The sequence below is a fragment of the Marmota flaviventris genome, chromosome 19 (genome assembly GCF_047511675.1).
Source record: "Marmota flaviventris isolate mMarFla1 chromosome 19, mMarFla1.hap1, whole genome shotgun sequence".
Classification (NCBI taxonomy): domain Eukaryota; kingdom Metazoa; phylum Chordata; class Mammalia; order Rodentia; family Sciuridae; genus Marmota; species Marmota flaviventris.
In genome coordinates, this window is record NC_092516.1 from 23,969,673 (window position 1) to 23,986,022 (window position 16,350).

General features: G+C 48.8%; 1 protein-coding gene across 1 annotated transcript in view; it reads right to left on the bottom strand.

Annotated features, from left to right (window-relative positions):
- Galnt17 (polypeptide N-acetylgalactosaminyltransferase 17) overlaps window positions 1–15,961 on the bottom strand; it is a 230,389-nt gene extending 214,428 nt beyond the window's left edge. The window contains exons 1-2 of the mRNA XM_071605427.1: window positions 15,946–15,961; window positions 14,880–15,063 (exon numbers count right to left, since the gene is read on the bottom strand). Coding sequence (XP_071461528.1) covers window positions 14,880–15,063; window positions 15,946–15,961 — 200 coding nt within the window. The remainder of the gene's footprint in view (window positions 1–14,879; window positions 15,064–15,945) is intronic.
- Between the last annotated feature and the right edge of the window lie 389 nt (window positions 15,962–16,350).

Here is a 16,350-nt window from a genome sequence, read left to right on the forward strand (position 1 = left end):
TGAGAAAAACAGGACTCTATTCTCCCCGAGTCATGGAGCCCAGAAATCCCAATCAAGAGCCATGTTCTGAAGGCTCCAGGGAAGACCTATCCTGGCCTCTTCCTAGCCTGGGGACTGCTGGCCATACGGGGTGCCCCTTGGCCTGCAGGAGCATCTCTCTAATTCCTTCCTCTGTCTTCTCTGGGCCTCTCCCTGGTCTCTGCCTCTGCGTTTCCCCTCTTCTTACAAGACACCAATCACCTTGGACTTAGGACCCAATTTAATCCAGTGCTACCTCATTTTAACCAATTAATCTGTAAGGACCCTATTTCCACTTACCAAGTTCTGTTCCCACTGGAATAATCCCCAGATTCTTTATGATGACTGACCATCAGCATGACCGGATTCCCACCCTCTTCTTCCCTCCCTAATCCTTGGCCCGGCTCTCCTCTTGGTCCCTAAGTCAACCAGGCCCATCCAACCCAAGGCCTTCTGAGCACTGATCTTGGCTTCAAAGGCCTTTGAGTCTCCGGCTCACCCTCAGGTCTACTTTCCCAGGGCAACTTTTCTAAGGACACCCACATTTTCAGTTAATCTACGTATAGGCACCTGCTTATTCACTTCAAAGCCTTTATCACAGACTATAATTATCTCGTATTTAGTTTTTCCAATTTATTATCTGTCTCCTGTGGTAACCTTGAGGTCCAACATGGCCATGCCTGGCCCAAGGAAGGAGACTCCTGAGTATAAGCTGAGTTAATGAGGAAAATCAAATGAGTACAGGACTATGACATTCACATCTGTTACAGTTCCCACAGTGTCCACCCAAGGCTGCCTACACAGCCCTGCAGTGTTTGCTGAAATCATCTAATTAATAAACTGCATCCATTTTTCTCCATAAGACAATTTGCAATTATCCAAGAATTCCCTCAACCAGACTTTGTGAGGCAGAGACAGTGGCTCTAATTCTGCCACCTGAGTTCCAAATATTTATTTAGGATTATGCACCTAGCATGACACAAACTTCTGCTGGTGGGATCCTGCTTAGCAAACCCCTGTGCAAAGTGGAACTGGGTTCTCCACGTGAAGATAAGCGGTGGCTTGTTTAACTTCTTCAAGGTGGAGGTATGAATAGGACTGTGCGAATGAAAAACCCGCCGGTGTCCCTAAAACACTTGAGAGCTACGAAGAACTCGATATTTTTATCAAAGGGTCAAGAGCACAGCCAAGTGTTGCCCACGGAGGAATAATCACACCACTTCGTCATCGCCACGCATAACATTAGAGGAATTCTCAAGGAATAATAATGTGCTGTACATCTACTTGAAGCAATTTTGCATTTGTTTATGCAATTGAATTATTTATGTTGTTCATAATGAAATGGAACTCGGAACAGCCCAGTTCCATCACGTCTTCCTCCGCTCTCCTCGATATGCTGCATGTGACCATTTTTATGCAAATGAGGTTATGATGACATTAAACATTTCCTACTGATTTCCCAAGAACAAATATGTTCCTTCCATCTGCCCCAGCTTTCTCTTTCCTGCATCTATCTTCAAAGCTCTGTTGGCTGATCAGAATTTCTTCCAAATTAACCAAAAGCACATGCCATCTGTAATGCTGCTAAGGCTGTCTCCCTCTCCGTACACGCAGCGCTCCCATTAATACCTGAATTTAGTCCCTTTCCCTCACTGCTCTAGAAGCCTGATGGATCCCCCACCCCAGCTCTCTCAACACCGTGAATCTCACCTTATTACAAAGCATGGGGCACTCTCCTGCTGCCCTGTTGGAGGATGCCTACTGTACTCACAGACTAATACCAAGGAAGAACTCTGCACATAAAAAGATTGCATGGACATTTGCCTCTATTGATTATTCTCAGGGCAGAGAAACAAGTGTTTGCAGAAAAGAATTTCAATAAGTGACTACTGAACAAGTCAGAGTGGAATTTGGAATTCTGCAGGCTGCCTAAACCAGGCTCCTATGGACTAGCTTGGGCTATCTAGGAGAGAGAGAGAGAGAGAGAGAGAGAGAGAGAGAGAGAGAGAGAGAGAGAGAGAGAATACACACATATGCACACCTGCCTGCCAATTTGGGGTGGGTTTTGTAATGCACAGTGCACTGGCAGAGCAAGCAGGGAACCAAGTGGACAGATAGTCCCCCTGAAACAGGTTGTGGGTCCCAAGTCTAGCGTCCTAGTGAACGGGTGGCACAGGGATTCACAAACATGAAGTGAGGAGAGCCTCCTCCCACAGTCTTCAGTGCCTGTACTCCTTACATCAGGTACTGAAGGTCTACAGAAGCAAGAACACTCACCACTGTGAATGCCAAGGTTGGTTTGACGGTGGCTAATCAACCAAGAACTCCACTTCCCAGAGTCACACCTACCTCTGAGGGATGTGAATCTGGAGCTCAATGGCCCTAGAGGCTGTGAACAGGCCACACAGCAAATCCATTTACACAGAAGGGGCAAGGCTGGCATAGGTTTCTATCCACTGGTTTCAAGTTCTCTCTGCAAGAAATCGAGGCCTCCAGAAAGTTCTCTAGAACAGAAATGGAGGGGAATCTTTACTGCAGCCTTGTTTTAATGCATTCAGGTTGGACTCCTTAGATCCCCCCCCCCAAAAAAAGATTAAATTAACTTTGCCAATTCATTAAGTTTTGGGCAGATGGGTTGGCTGTGCCTCTGGAAGCGGGAACACTGTCATAAAGATCTGCTAAGTCTTTGACCTTGCCATCTGTATGATGCAAATGGTATTTCTGCTTCTTATTCATTTTTGAACTCTATCTCCACATCTGAAATACACCAGAGCAGTAAAAGCCATATCATGGGGGATTGTGGAATTCTAAAAGGAAAATATTCAACCTAATGTTGATTTCTATTCATTTTTTAAAGAAACAGATGTGCTCCAGAGTATGAGATGGGAAGGAACAAATGAAGAGGGAGAAAAATGACAAAGCAAACCATCAACAAAGTACCATTGCCCCTCAGAATTCAGGACTGCTTCCAGAATGCCCTGGGGACACCAGACCCCACAAATGCTCAAGTCCCTTGGGTGAAGCTCATGGTACTTGCACATGACCTATATACATCCTCCCAAGTACTTTAAAACATCTCTAGATGATTCAAAATACCCTTTGCAATGAACACACTGTGTAAACAGTTGTCATGCTATATTGCTTAGGTCACAATCACAAGGAAAAAAGTCTGCACATGTTCAACAAAGATGCAGTTATTTTTAACATTATTGACATGAGGTTTGTTGAGTCCATGGATGTAGAACCCAGCTCTAAATTCCCAAGCACAGGAATTCCTGTTTTGTCCTGATTTTCTCTTACATCTGCTCCACTTAGGGAGATTCTTAGTAGATGGTTTGGTACCAGGATGTTTAATTTTTCTTTTTTTTTGTACTGGGGATTTAACCCAGAGGCACTTTACCACTAAGTCACATCCCCAACCCCTTTTATTTTTTATTTTGAGACAAATTCTGAGGCCAGCCTTAAACTTGTGACTCCTGTCTCAGCCTCCTGAGTCACTAGGATTACAGGTGTGCACCACTGTACCTAGCTCAAACCTTTTAAATGTGAATCTTTCAAGGGGTTTGTTATACATGTAGATTTTCAGGCTGTGTTCTGGTCTATAAAATCTGTAGTGGGGCCTAAGACATGACGTTTTTAAACAGCAATCCTGAAGATTCCAATGCAGTTTGTTCAAGAAACCACTCTTCCAGAAACCCCTAGACCCACTGGCTCTCCACTTATAAAGGAGACATGGGGAGCTTTTTAGTAAGAAACTGCTTTAATACTGATGCTCAGGCTGCACCTACCCCCAGAGATCCTGATTTAATTGCTCCAGGGCGTGGTCTGGGTACCCCAAGTCTTTGAAGCTCCCCTGGCAACATCAGCAGGCAGTGGAGCAAACTTTGTAAGGACTAGAGGTGCAGGAAGACAGCCTGCCTATGAGTGGGCGGGCACTCTGGGCAGCACCTGCGTTTCACTTTTGCAGCTTTTGACACGTATTCAAAGAATGTTCCAGATTCTGCTTGGATGATCATATTCATTCCAAGTTCCCCCCTCTTTATCACTAGCAGGAAACAATGATGGAAATGTCCCTTTTGTCCCTTGCTATGACAGTTTGGGTTTTGAGATGGAGCATCTGTGAGGTAACCATGGGCTTTCTTCCTGCTGCCCGGACCCCTGTGCAGCCCGGCGGAGTTGGCACAGCCGGCTCCACGCTCCAGCTGCCCTCTCATCTCCAAGACCCACTGCAGCAGCCTCGGGACAAGACCCAAACACAGACTCCCTGGGAACGGGGGCTGAGGTGGCCAGTGCGCAGGCAGAACCCCCTCAGCTGGCAGAGGTGCTCCATGGAGCGCAGCACAGGGGGCCCAGCTGCCTGCACTGTCAACCCCCTGGGGAAACACCACCCTGACACGTGCTTTTTAACATTCAGTCATTTTCATGGAGAAGTTATTTCAATATGTGAAAAAAAAAAACATTTCAATCTGTAAAAAGAAAAAGTAAAAACAATACACTACATTAGAGTGGTGTGTGTGTGTGTGTGTGTGTGTGTGGGTGTGTGTGTGTCTCGTGTTTGGTCTGACGACTAATGGGGATGGTACAGTGCAGCAGAGAGCGCCGGCCCCACTCCCAGCTGTCCACGTCCTCTGTGTCCCCAGCACACCCACCTTTAGCTCTGAACCCTGACCTCTTAGCCAGAGAGAGCCTGGAAGTGCCATCCCCAAGGCACGTGGCCCCTAGACTGGCTCCTGGCACAGCCCCAGTGTCTGTCTCCGCCGCATCCTCTGGATTTCTGTGCTGCCTTGAGGACCAAGTCATTGCCCTGGGTCTGAGTGTCCAGTATTTGTGCTATATGCACAGCAACCCGTTCTGACTGTGGTCTGGGTGCGTCTGTTTCCTGAGCTGGGAAGCTTGATCCCAGTGTGGCATGTTCAGGTGCTGGGCCTTTAAGAGGTGGGGCCTGGTGCAAGGTCATGTGGCCACAGGAGGCACCGCCCTCAGCCATAGAAATGCTGGGCTGCTGGGGGGAGCTGGCCTGGAGCTGTAAGCTGTTGCTCTGGCCTCCCCTCCAGTCCCACAGGATGGCCTGGCCCTGCTCTGCACACAGCTGTCCCCTGCTGCTTCTCCATCATGCGATGAAGCCTTGAGGCCCCACCAGAGGCTGGACAGAAGAAGCCGCCTAATCTTGGGCCTTCACCCTCCAAATGGGAGCAAAATGATTCTTTCTAAAAGAGCCAATCACAGATATTTTGTTATAGCAACAGAAAATGTTCTAATAATCACTTTTTAGGTAGCCATTTCCCAATTCTGTCATTTAATACAAAGTGTTTTAAGGATAGGGGTATGCACGGTGAAGGGTCTTAAAAACTGATTGCAAGTCACTTTTCTCAAATGTCAAGGCATAATGCGAAGGGATCAGCCTAGTGCCTGATATATTGGTCAATGCCGTTCACGTGTAATGATCGATTCAATCCCTTCAGCAATTCTATGAAGAAGATTTCACTGCATCACAGTTTTATATATGAGGAAACTGAACAGAGAGGCTAAGTAACTTGTCCAGGGTCACGTGGCTAGTAAGAGGCAATGCTTCAGTTGGAATTCAGATTCCACGACCACGTAAAACTCTCTCCCATCAAGGTTTCTAATCACCCAAACATCCTCTTCAGACCTATGGCACCCATAAAAGTGGGGCCAATATTCACCCATAAATACCTCAGGGGTTTCACTGTCCTCATATGAAAAGGGGGGGCTCCATCTGCACACCTTGATTCACTCTTCCATTCCGTGGCTGGGTAAGGACCAGCTTTAGTATGAAGTTAGGCTTCTAGAATAAATAAACTCTGCAGGAGACATTTCCTAAACCCAGTCACAGTACATAACTTATTCTCCCTGAGTTATATATGAAAATACTGCGTCCCTTAGAAATGGTTTCAACCATATCTGACTAGGAATAGGCACCTGTAATGAGAAAGTTAGCCAAATGGACTCTCAGCCCCTTCAAGTGACGGAAGTTTGGTAGTTGGGAGACCTACAGGGGACCAAGAGAAGAAAGCCAAGGTAAAACACACACCTGTGCACACTCTGTCCCTCTCTCTCCCACCTGGAGAAGCTGTCCTTTTTCTCTAAGACTTAGAATTTCTTTTCTGCCTGGCAAAACAGCATGGAGTATGAGGGTGTGTCCTGTGGGTGTGGATGGTGAGACAGGGCTGTGTCCACAGGCACCCTGGCGGTGTGGAGGACTGTCTTCAGGCCTCAGGACACATGGAGAGGAGGGTGTGAATGCCGGCCCCATACGAGCTGTGGGAGCTCAGGCAGGTTGCTTAACCTCTGCGAACCTCATTTATAAAACAGAGATGGTAACAGCTACTTCAGAGGGTGGTTAAATCTAGATGAGATCAATAAAACATGCAGCACAGTGACAAAACATAAAAGGCAGTCAATAAAAGGGAATAATTACTGTGGGGAGTGATTCTGGGACAGTCCTGAGCATGCACCTATTTATTATTTTAACCAACAAGCACTTACGGACAGCTGCCCTCTGTGCCCACTCTGTGAGAGAGGAGGTTTAACCCAGGCTTCTTGGCCATGGCTAACCTGGGAGTCCAGGCTTTCACCTGGGAAACCCAACCTGGGAGACTCAGGATATCAACTACTGGGAACAACCCAGACAGCAAAGACCCCAGACCCAGTGACAATATTCAGGGCAGGGAAACTCACGCTATTGAGCAGAGAGGAGATTCATCCCGCTCCTTCACAACACCCCAACCCCCATGCACAACCCCATGTCTCCAAGGTCAGCCCAGATGTCACGCCTGCCCCAACTCACATCTGCCCACTGCACACAACCTGAGGGTGGCCCACAGACGTCACAACATCGGTACCACAGCGCACCTCGCTAGGATGCTGCAGATTAGAAGTCGCTGTAATAAAGGGAAGGGAGGCTTCAGAGGGAGGCCAACAAATTCCAGAGAAACCTGACATCTGGATTTATAAGCAGGAGGCCAAAGGAGAAATTGAAGATAACAGCAGTCGAAACTGCCCATAAATCACGGGCGGGGTTTGAGAGAAGGCGGCAGCCCATAAAACCTCACAGGTATCAGCAGCGGTTTTAATAAGCACAGACGGCTTCCTGGGCTGCCTCCTCCACATTAGGAGATAATCGGGCAGGTGGAGGCCTTCGATGTCTCCCATGGGTGAAGGGAGAGGGGCTGCAGCACAGGGGCCACTGCGGCTGCTCCTGGCTGTCACGCACACAGCCGGTCACCAAGAAATCCAGGCAGAGTCTGGTCCTGGGGCGACCTCAAGAAAACCCACCGCAGAGAACCTCAGGAGCAGGGCTGCCTCTCCCCCAGGGCGTGAACCTCCAGGTCTCTCCCCGTAAGGAAGCTGCTTGGGCTCCCTCCCGAGCTGGAACTCTTGGCCGTACCCCGGAGCCCAGGTCCCTGTAGCCGCTTCACTTTACTGATTCCCAGGCCGTTTGTCTTGGATCCTCCATCAGCTCTGCTGAGAACTTAGTGTGTCACAGAGAAATAGCTTCCGTGAGACCAGCAGGACCCACTGAAATGCTCATTGCACCATCACGGGGCCTTCACTTCCCTCTCTTGTGACGCCTAGGACATGATTGGCTCCCAGTAAATCCCAGGAGGGTGGACAAGGGTGTGTGCCCAGCCACCCCGTTGCTGGTTTCTGCCTCCCCAGCTCAGGCTGCACCCTGTTTAAAGTGGGAGACGGCAACAATAATGCCACCTTGCTCAGACCCTGCACTGGCACACGGTGACCAAGATACTGTCCCCACCCAACAAGGGCTGGGACAGAAAGAACCCTCTTCTTCCCGCGGGAGGCTTCTCTTCCACAGTTCACCTGAATGCTACACTCTAGCTGGACATTTCCAGCTCCTGACCCCAAGTCCAACACCTTTCCAGCTGCCCTGACCCTGAGTGTGTGCAATGGCTCCCCGTCTGCGAGAGCTGCCTCTGCGTGGGAAGAGGCTCTTGGCCTTTTGCCAGTTTGGCTACTTAGTCCTGTAGACGCCGCTCACTAGCACTCTCAAGTGCCCCACACAATCTTCAGACAGGAGATCCCTGCTCGTTGTTAAGACCAAAGTCAAACCCCACCAAAATACCAATGGCCTTCTTCACAGAAATATCAAGAAGAGCCCAGATCCGTGGGGAATCACAGAAGACCCTGAGAAGCCAGGCAATCTTGAGCGAAAGGAAAAAAAAACTGATCACAAAACCCACAAGATAGCATGGCCCGGGCCTAAGACCCAAAACACAGACCAGCGGGACAGAACAGGGACCCCAGACAGAAACCACCCACAGAGCCAGGCATTGGCCGCCCGCGGATCTCAGCAAGGGCTCCAGAAACACAAGAGAAGGCGGAAAGGAGAGCCTTCACAAACGGTGCTGGGCACACCGGACACACCCAGGACAAGGATACGAGACCCTGTCTCTCACCAGGAGTGAAAGCCAGCTCAACGCTCCTCAGAGACATGAAACTATCAAGAGAAAATGTCAAGGCATCAGGACAGACGATCACTTTTCTAAGGCCCCAAAGTCCAAGCACAAAGAGACACAAAAAGGATCTTATCCAAGGAGGACGCTTCCACACGGCCAAGGGGACAACCGGCAGCGAGGGGACAGTTCAAGACAGCAGGAGAATGTTGGCCGGCTTCTCCTCTGACAAAGGATCCGCATCCAGAATGCTCCAGGAACCCAAGGAACTCAACCACCAACCAGACCCTGCAACTGAAGACGGGCAGATTATCTGAAAAGACGTTTCTCAAAAGAAGAAACCCCCGCGGCCAATGAGCGCTAGAGAAAGTGTTCGACATTACGAGCCATCAGGGAACTGCAAAGCGCAAACACAGCTGAGATGTCATCTCACCCCTTTCCAATGGGTCAGAACAGCTGTGTGCAAGACCCACGCTGTTGAGGATGCAGAGGAAGGAAAACGCTTACCCACTGTTGGTGGGAGTGGAAACAGCAGACCATACTGGAGACCAGCATGGAGGTTCCTCGGAAAGCTAAAAACAGATGGAGCACACGACCCAGCAATCTCACTGGGGGGCAAACATCCAGAGGGAAGGATCAGAACACAGAAGAGACACCTGCACGCCGATCCCATTGCAGCAGAACTCACAACAGCCAAAATGTGACATCAGCCGAGGGACCCATCGACAGATGAAAGGCTACAGCACAGGTGGGGCGTCTGCTCAGTGGAATATTATGCACCCATAGACACTGCAATCCTGTCACTGGGTGTGACACAGAGGGAACTGGGGAGATCCTTATGCTAAGTGCCATAAGCCTGGTGCAAAAACACAGGCACTGCCTGCTCTCAGCCTATACAGAAGCTAAAAAGGTGACATCACAGGAGTAGAGAGTAGAAGATGGAACCCAGGGGCTAAGAAGGACATGGGGAGATGGACAGAGGGCAGTTGGACAGCTGGTACTGAAACATAGTTAGGAGGAACGCATTCCAATGTGCCTCAGAACAGCAGAGTGACTACAGGTCACTAAAGTTCATACTTTTCATAGAGAACTCGGAGAAAGGAGTTTGGAGCTCCCAAAGCAAAGAAATGATGAAAATTTAAGGAGACAGACCCGCTCATTATCCTGACTCGATCATCACACGCTGCCTAAGTGCCTGGAGAATGTCATGCTGCACCCATGAATACACACGAGTATTGAGTCGATGGCTAAGTGAGCAAACTGCCACGGAGAAACCAAAGACCTAGGTCACCTCTGCACCAAGCCTGCCTCTCCAAGAACTGTTCACTCTCCTGATGGTTTCTGAGGTCCCCTAAGGGTGGCCCACAGGACTCCAGTAGCCACCCGTCCCTTTCCTCAATCTCCCAGGGAACCCAGGACTGGCTTGCCATGTGCTCTGTAGGACCAGCCCAGCCTGGCAGATTGGAGACACCTGTCAAGCAATCATTGCTAAAAATTTTAATAAAACAAAGAAAGAATATGGGGAAAAAGAAGAGATATAAACAATAGAATAGCACAGAACCTAGAAAATAAACTTATTTATACATAAAGAAGCATAAACTGTGAAGCGTTTAGCATCTCCACATAAGAGAAAGAGAAGGGCTGTTTACACAATTATTTTGAGAAGGCAGTTTTGTAAAAAGATGTTCAGACATTTGGAACAAATGACGCATGCCCGTACCACATTCCAAAATCAACTCCTGGTGGATGGAGGCGTGAAATACAGAGAAGAGCAACACACAACGGAATCGAATATTTATAAGTGTTCTGAGGGATAATATCTTTCTCAGGTTCAAAGCAGCCAGGAAATGAAAATGGAAAGATTGACACTTGGAGGTGCGTGCCCGTTTAAAAGGTCTGTCCAGTGGATGGGAGAGAATCTCAGATTTAAAATGAAATGGAGAAGAACAGTTTGGGATTCATTTGCCTGAAATATGACAAGTAAACAGTTAATTTCAGCATTACCGAAAAACTACTCACAGTTATCGGAGAAACAATTTTCTCATGCACAATGTGGTGAGAGACGCACAAGAATTATAGTAACTTGAGAGTCGGTTTGAAAGGGCAATGAAGTGTCTCTGCTTAAATCCTCCCCAGAAAGCTTGTGGGAGCTGCTGGGGGCTTAACAAGAAGGGTCCTGCCCCTTGGGGGGCAATTTCTGTTGTGGAAGGAAGTGTTCCCAGCCCCCAGCAGCTGCCTCCATGTCCCAGGGCTGGAAGATCAGAGAGGCCCCTTCCGAGGGAAAGGCCCTGGCTACGGGTGGATGGCAAGGATTATTTTTCAGTTAACAAAGGTTAATCCGGTTAACTTTTTCTGTAGCACTCAGAATTTACTGTGGTGCCATTGGTTACCAGGGATGGCCAGTGGTCAAGCTTGCAGACTCATCTCAAATTCTGCTTCAAACTCACCCAACACCGAGCTGCTAGAATAATTGAAAAGGGCTCCTGTGTCCATGCCGTCCAACTTCGTCCCCCAGCTCTTTCTTCTACCATACCCTCACCCTGCTGACTGCTCACTTAATTTTTTTGGGGTAGATTTATGTGTATGATTTTAATTGAAATTTTATTCAAACAAAAATAGACTCCTGTCCCTTCTGTCATCTTCCTGTTTCTCAATAACAAGGACTATGTTGCCTTGGCTCCCACATTTTCCACTGACTTTCTGCTATAAAAGATGGAAGATTTAACCTTCTTATGGTACCCACGCCTCATTGCACCTTCTGCCCCTTCCTGTATAGTTATACAGGATCCGGCCACGTGTGTGTGATGATGTCACACAGCGGAGCCACAGTATGCAGTGCTGCATTCCGTTTCTTGGAGGACTTCTGTTTTGTTTCTGTAGTTATAGTTGTTTTACTTTTTTTCCACAAGCTTGGTTTTCCCCGTCTCTCAGTGAACAATCCCAAGTCTTTTGAAACAATGCTTAAAATAATCTCCCTGCATTCAAACAACTAGGCAAACAACTCAGTCCCAGGACTGAGGGATGGCTGATCTCCTGGCCTACCCCACAGCCGTCACCTGGGGCCACCCCTTATTATCTTTATGGGATCTGCCTTCACTACTCTCCTGCTTTTTCTCATGTCACCTCTTTGTCCCCCTGGAGCCCAGGCTTGAGCAGCATCCTGAGAACAGGTGGCAGGGAAGGAGGGCCGTGGAGACCCCACGTGGCTTACCACCTACTCTGCGCTTGCTCCCGGCTCAGAGCGTGCTGTGGCCCACTGAGAACTCCTCAGGCCGAAAATGGTTCACTCTCCAAACGATCTGGGCATTGCTCTCTGGTCTTCTGGCTCTCGATGTTGCTATGCAGAAATCCAAGGCCAGCATTTGATCTGCATTTTCTCTCACGACACTTTTAGGGTTTGTTGTGCGTCTAAGCTGTTTTGAACTTTTATGTTTGGATCTTTTGATGTGGGTCTGGTTTTCTTTGCTTCTCATGAATCCCGTCGTCACTGCGTGGGATCTCGTAACCTGAAAGCGCGAGTCCTGCGGTCCTGCAAAATGTTCTTGTCCCCGTTTGATGATTTTCTCCTTTGTTCTCTCTGATAGTCCTATTAATGAAGGTCAAACCCATTGGACGGAGCTGATCTTTTTGATCTTCCTTCTCCTATTTTCATCTCTCCCCACCCCCCATTTTTCAAAAGGTTTCCTCCGTTCTGTCTTCCAAACCTTTACCGAATTATTTATTCCCACCTAATTTTTAACTTCCAAAATTCATTTTTACTCCAATTACTACCACAACAGAGCGATTTGTTCTTCTTTTGTAAACAGAATGACTTGCAGCTCTCCATGACCTAGGCCTGTCACAGTCCTGAAGACGCCAGGCTGCTTCTTCTCAGTGCCTTTCTGTGGCCAGTGTCGTCCTATGGGTCAGTGTCCAGCTCACTTACGACAGAGACGCTGAGACGCCCATCAAGGGCCCTTGTCTCACCTTCCTTATTTTCGAGCAAGACAGCTTTGTGACAAAGGACATGGCTTTACCACAGGACACGGGTAACAGCAAATGAGCAGAACCTGATCACTGTGGGGTGCCCACCTACTGTGAGGTCTACTGGCCTCTCTCCTGAGCCAGGCAGTGTTCTCCAGATGGACCCTGCAGGGTCTGAGGCCCCGGGGCACAGCGAGGCTGCAGAGCCTCTGCACAGAGCAGGCGTCCCCTGTGCTAGGCCACCTCCGTGAACTAGAGCTCCCGAGTCCTGGCAGGCAGGGAAGGGCACTCTCTGGCTCCGCAGAGCTGGACAAGGACGAGAAGAGAGAACTGCGGCTCTCCCACTAGAGTCCACCTCCGTGCACGGGAAACATCTGTGCCTTCAATTCCGGGGTCTCTGGGGTGCTGGTCAGGCTGTGCCCTCCTGCCTTTCCCTTCTCCTAAGGAGCTAGGGCTCAGATTCCCCAGTATTTCTTCCCCGCTGTCTCCTAACCTGCTTAGCTTTCCTTACGGGTTGCCATTTTCTCTGTCCCTTTAATTTTAATAGTTTCAGAGGGGATCAGATGTGAATGATGAGTTCATGCTGCTGTGTGACACCATGCAGCAATCCTGAGCAGTCCTCCCAGAGCACACCACGAGCGCTCTTGCTGCCTGGTCCACCCTGACTCCTTGTCTCTTCCATTTCTAACCCTTAACTGTCCTTCAAGATGGAGGCCAAGCATCATCTTAAGCAGGAGATGCTCAGATGCTCCCCGCACATTGCGTATATCTCCAGTGGGGCCCATGTCACCGGTCATCTTGTGTTGAGTGGGTCTGCTGGCACCTCTGTCCCCCTCCCCAGACAGGCAGCGAGCAGGCCCTGACCCGAGGCTCAGCTACCGCTCTACTGCAACCCAGGGGAAAACCCAGCCGGCACATAGTAGGTGCTCACTAATATTTGTTCAATTTACCCATTTACCGTTGCTACGTTGGAGGCAATTTCATTCTCAGAGGAAAAAAAAATGGCCACGTCTATTTGCCAACATCCAAATAAGAAAGGCTAATCAGAGAACACCAGGAAATGAAAACATCCAGATGTTTTTCAGAGCACAAATCCAGGAACACAGAATAGCTTGCAACAGGGGTGATGTATATTTTCCTGGTGATTCCAAACGAATGTATGCTTATTAGGCAGAGAGAGAGAGACTTAACAGGTTTCTCAGCTAATGCTGCAATTTTAAATCCATTTAAGATAATTTTCTTTATCTTGAATTTATTTTTCTCAGTAACCAGGATACTTAACTGATTTGCACAAAATCCATTTGAAAAGGAAATAATCTTCTCCAAGCAAGGGCACACTCTAAATGGAAAAAAGAGACACTACCAATCTAACAGAAAATGGAGACTCTGTTTGAGAAGCTAGGCTGGAGTCTCACCCGGAAAACAGGGGCTTTTCCCCAGCACCTAGAGTCTACATGCAAACTTCCTCTACTGCACAAAGAAAATGCTTCCTACATTTTAGAGCTTTTTAGCTTTCCTTATGGTTGCCGTTTTCTCTGCCAAGATGCAGCCAAACCTTTTAAAAGTCAAGAATTTCAAACCCCCCAAAAAGTGTAATTTGAAACAATAACAGGATGTGCTGTCTTGCTTATCGACCTGGAAAAGCATTTCTAAAATGCTCGTGCACAGGGGCTGGGGTTGTGGCTCAGTGGTAGGATGCTTGCTTCGTACACATGGAGCACTGGGTTCGATCCTCAGCACCACATAAATAAATAAAATAAAGGTATTGTGTCCATCTACAGCTAAAATTTTTTTTAAAGTTTATTGACAACTAAAAAAAAATTTTTAATGCTCATTTACAGTATTAGAATGCTTTACAAAATTCCAGTAAAAGTAGAAATTGCTATAAAGTTTTTGGAGGAAAATAATACAGTATACACCCAGAGCCTCCAAAACCATTCCTACTGTGACATAAGGATTATACCTTCAGAAATGTGGATTAAGAAGATAAATACCAAATCCATACACATAGAGCTGTGAATGAGGAAAACGTTTGTGTTACACAGAACAAAGAAAAATGGAAAATAACCTAAATTTCCAACCATGGAAATAATTTCCATAATTAATAACATCCCCAAATGCTCATGATACGACGTCCAGTAAAAATATGATAAAAACAATACATCATAGGCTCAAAACCTGTACAGAAAGCAGACTCAGAGTTGACACACTCCACTCCGATGTTTAGGTAGGGGTAATGGTGACATCTAAAACGTCACGCGTCTGTCGGGAGGACCTCCCTGTGTGTTTCCGGATCACATTTCCATTTCACTTTTTTTGGTGAGTATTTCACAAGCAGCAGGAGTCCTCCGCTGAGGGACTGGAGGAGACTTACCAGTTACAACACCCCAGAGGAAAAGTCCCAGACCCGGTGTCCAGCCCAGCCCGAGACCCAGCTAGCCCTCAGGAGGAGCCAGGACTTACTTGGTGGGACGATAATCCGGGATGGAACGGTCCAGCGAGATCTTTTCACTGAGGTAGGAATTGTAGCCGTACTTCTCGTGGGGACCCTTGGCCTTTTCCTCTTCAGCCGGGGAAAGGGTAGCAGGAAGGCCCCCTTTGCCCCGCCCACCGTAACCTTCAATGAGCCCCAGGGATTTGGATAAGCCTAGAAAACAGGGAGAAAGAGAATTATTTGAAAAACCACCAACCAGGACATGCCAATCTCAGATGGAGACTCAGTAGAGAAGTTTAACATCAGCTGTCACAGAGAAAAATCACGGCCCTGATGTCCGGATCCCGGTCAGTGCCCTGAAGGCCCTTGTGTACAGAGGTCGCTGGGCCAGGCTGGTCTGGGGTCCAAGGCTGGCTTCCAGGTAGGAGTGACTCCCTCCTCCTGGGAACTCCAGTGGAACGGGTCAACAGAAGGAGAGTCCCCTGAACTGGGAGACCAGGGCCAGAGGGACCTGGGAAGGGTGGACTAGGCCTGTCCCTGCCTGGTGTCCTCCCTGGGGGGCTGTCACAGCAGGACTGCATCTGCTGGAAGGAACCCACCCAGCACAGACCCAGAGAGCCAAGGGCAGGTAGCTGACGAGCTGCAGGGATTCTGTCTCATGTGCACCAAGAGCAACACGCAGATTGATTTTATCACGAGTTCAGAGTGTGTAACGGCCTGACACAGCTCTTTACCTAATGGCTTTATTTAAATTTCATCTAATGGCAAAAGGAAATACAAAATGTCTGAGAATAAATCACAGAGAAGAAAAGAAGCCACAAGGGCGATAACCGTGCTGAGTGGAAAGCCCCAGAAAGGAGCCTCCCCAGAGGCGGGGAGCCCCCAGGGAGCCCCCAGGGAACCTGGCCCCCTTGAGCCACGTAGGGTAGACAGTGGGATGGCCACGTATAGACCCCAGAGTTAGGAGAGGCTCTGCTGCTTGGCTAGGAAACGTCTGCCCCTAGGCACCATTCCCCCATGGCCATTCCAGATCTCAAGCGACTCAGGGCATGCACAGGTACACACATGTGCACACACACACACACACACACGCACAAGCACACTCCTCCATCTCCGGTATCCGTCCTTTCCTTCCCACCATGACACAGGAATGGGGACCAGGGATGTGAGCAGCTCCCCCAGCCTCCGTGGAGGGAAACCGGCCCCAGGCAGGACTCCGGAGCCAGGGCACGTGCCAGTCAGTCTGCCCCAGTCACACCCGGGTCTCTGTCACACCATGGCAAAGTCCTACTCTCTTTCCCGCTTCTCTGAAAATGGAAATGGATTTTCTATGATGTCAGGAAAAGCAAAGGCCAGGCCAGCAGCTCAGCCCAACCCCAGGACACCATTCTCTTCCTGGGAACCACCTCCACCCTCCACGTGTCCCGTAGGAGGCCCAGCCTCCTCCCCCCCGCCCTCCCGGCAGGCACCCCTTCAACCGAGAGCAGGTTGCCCCAGAGC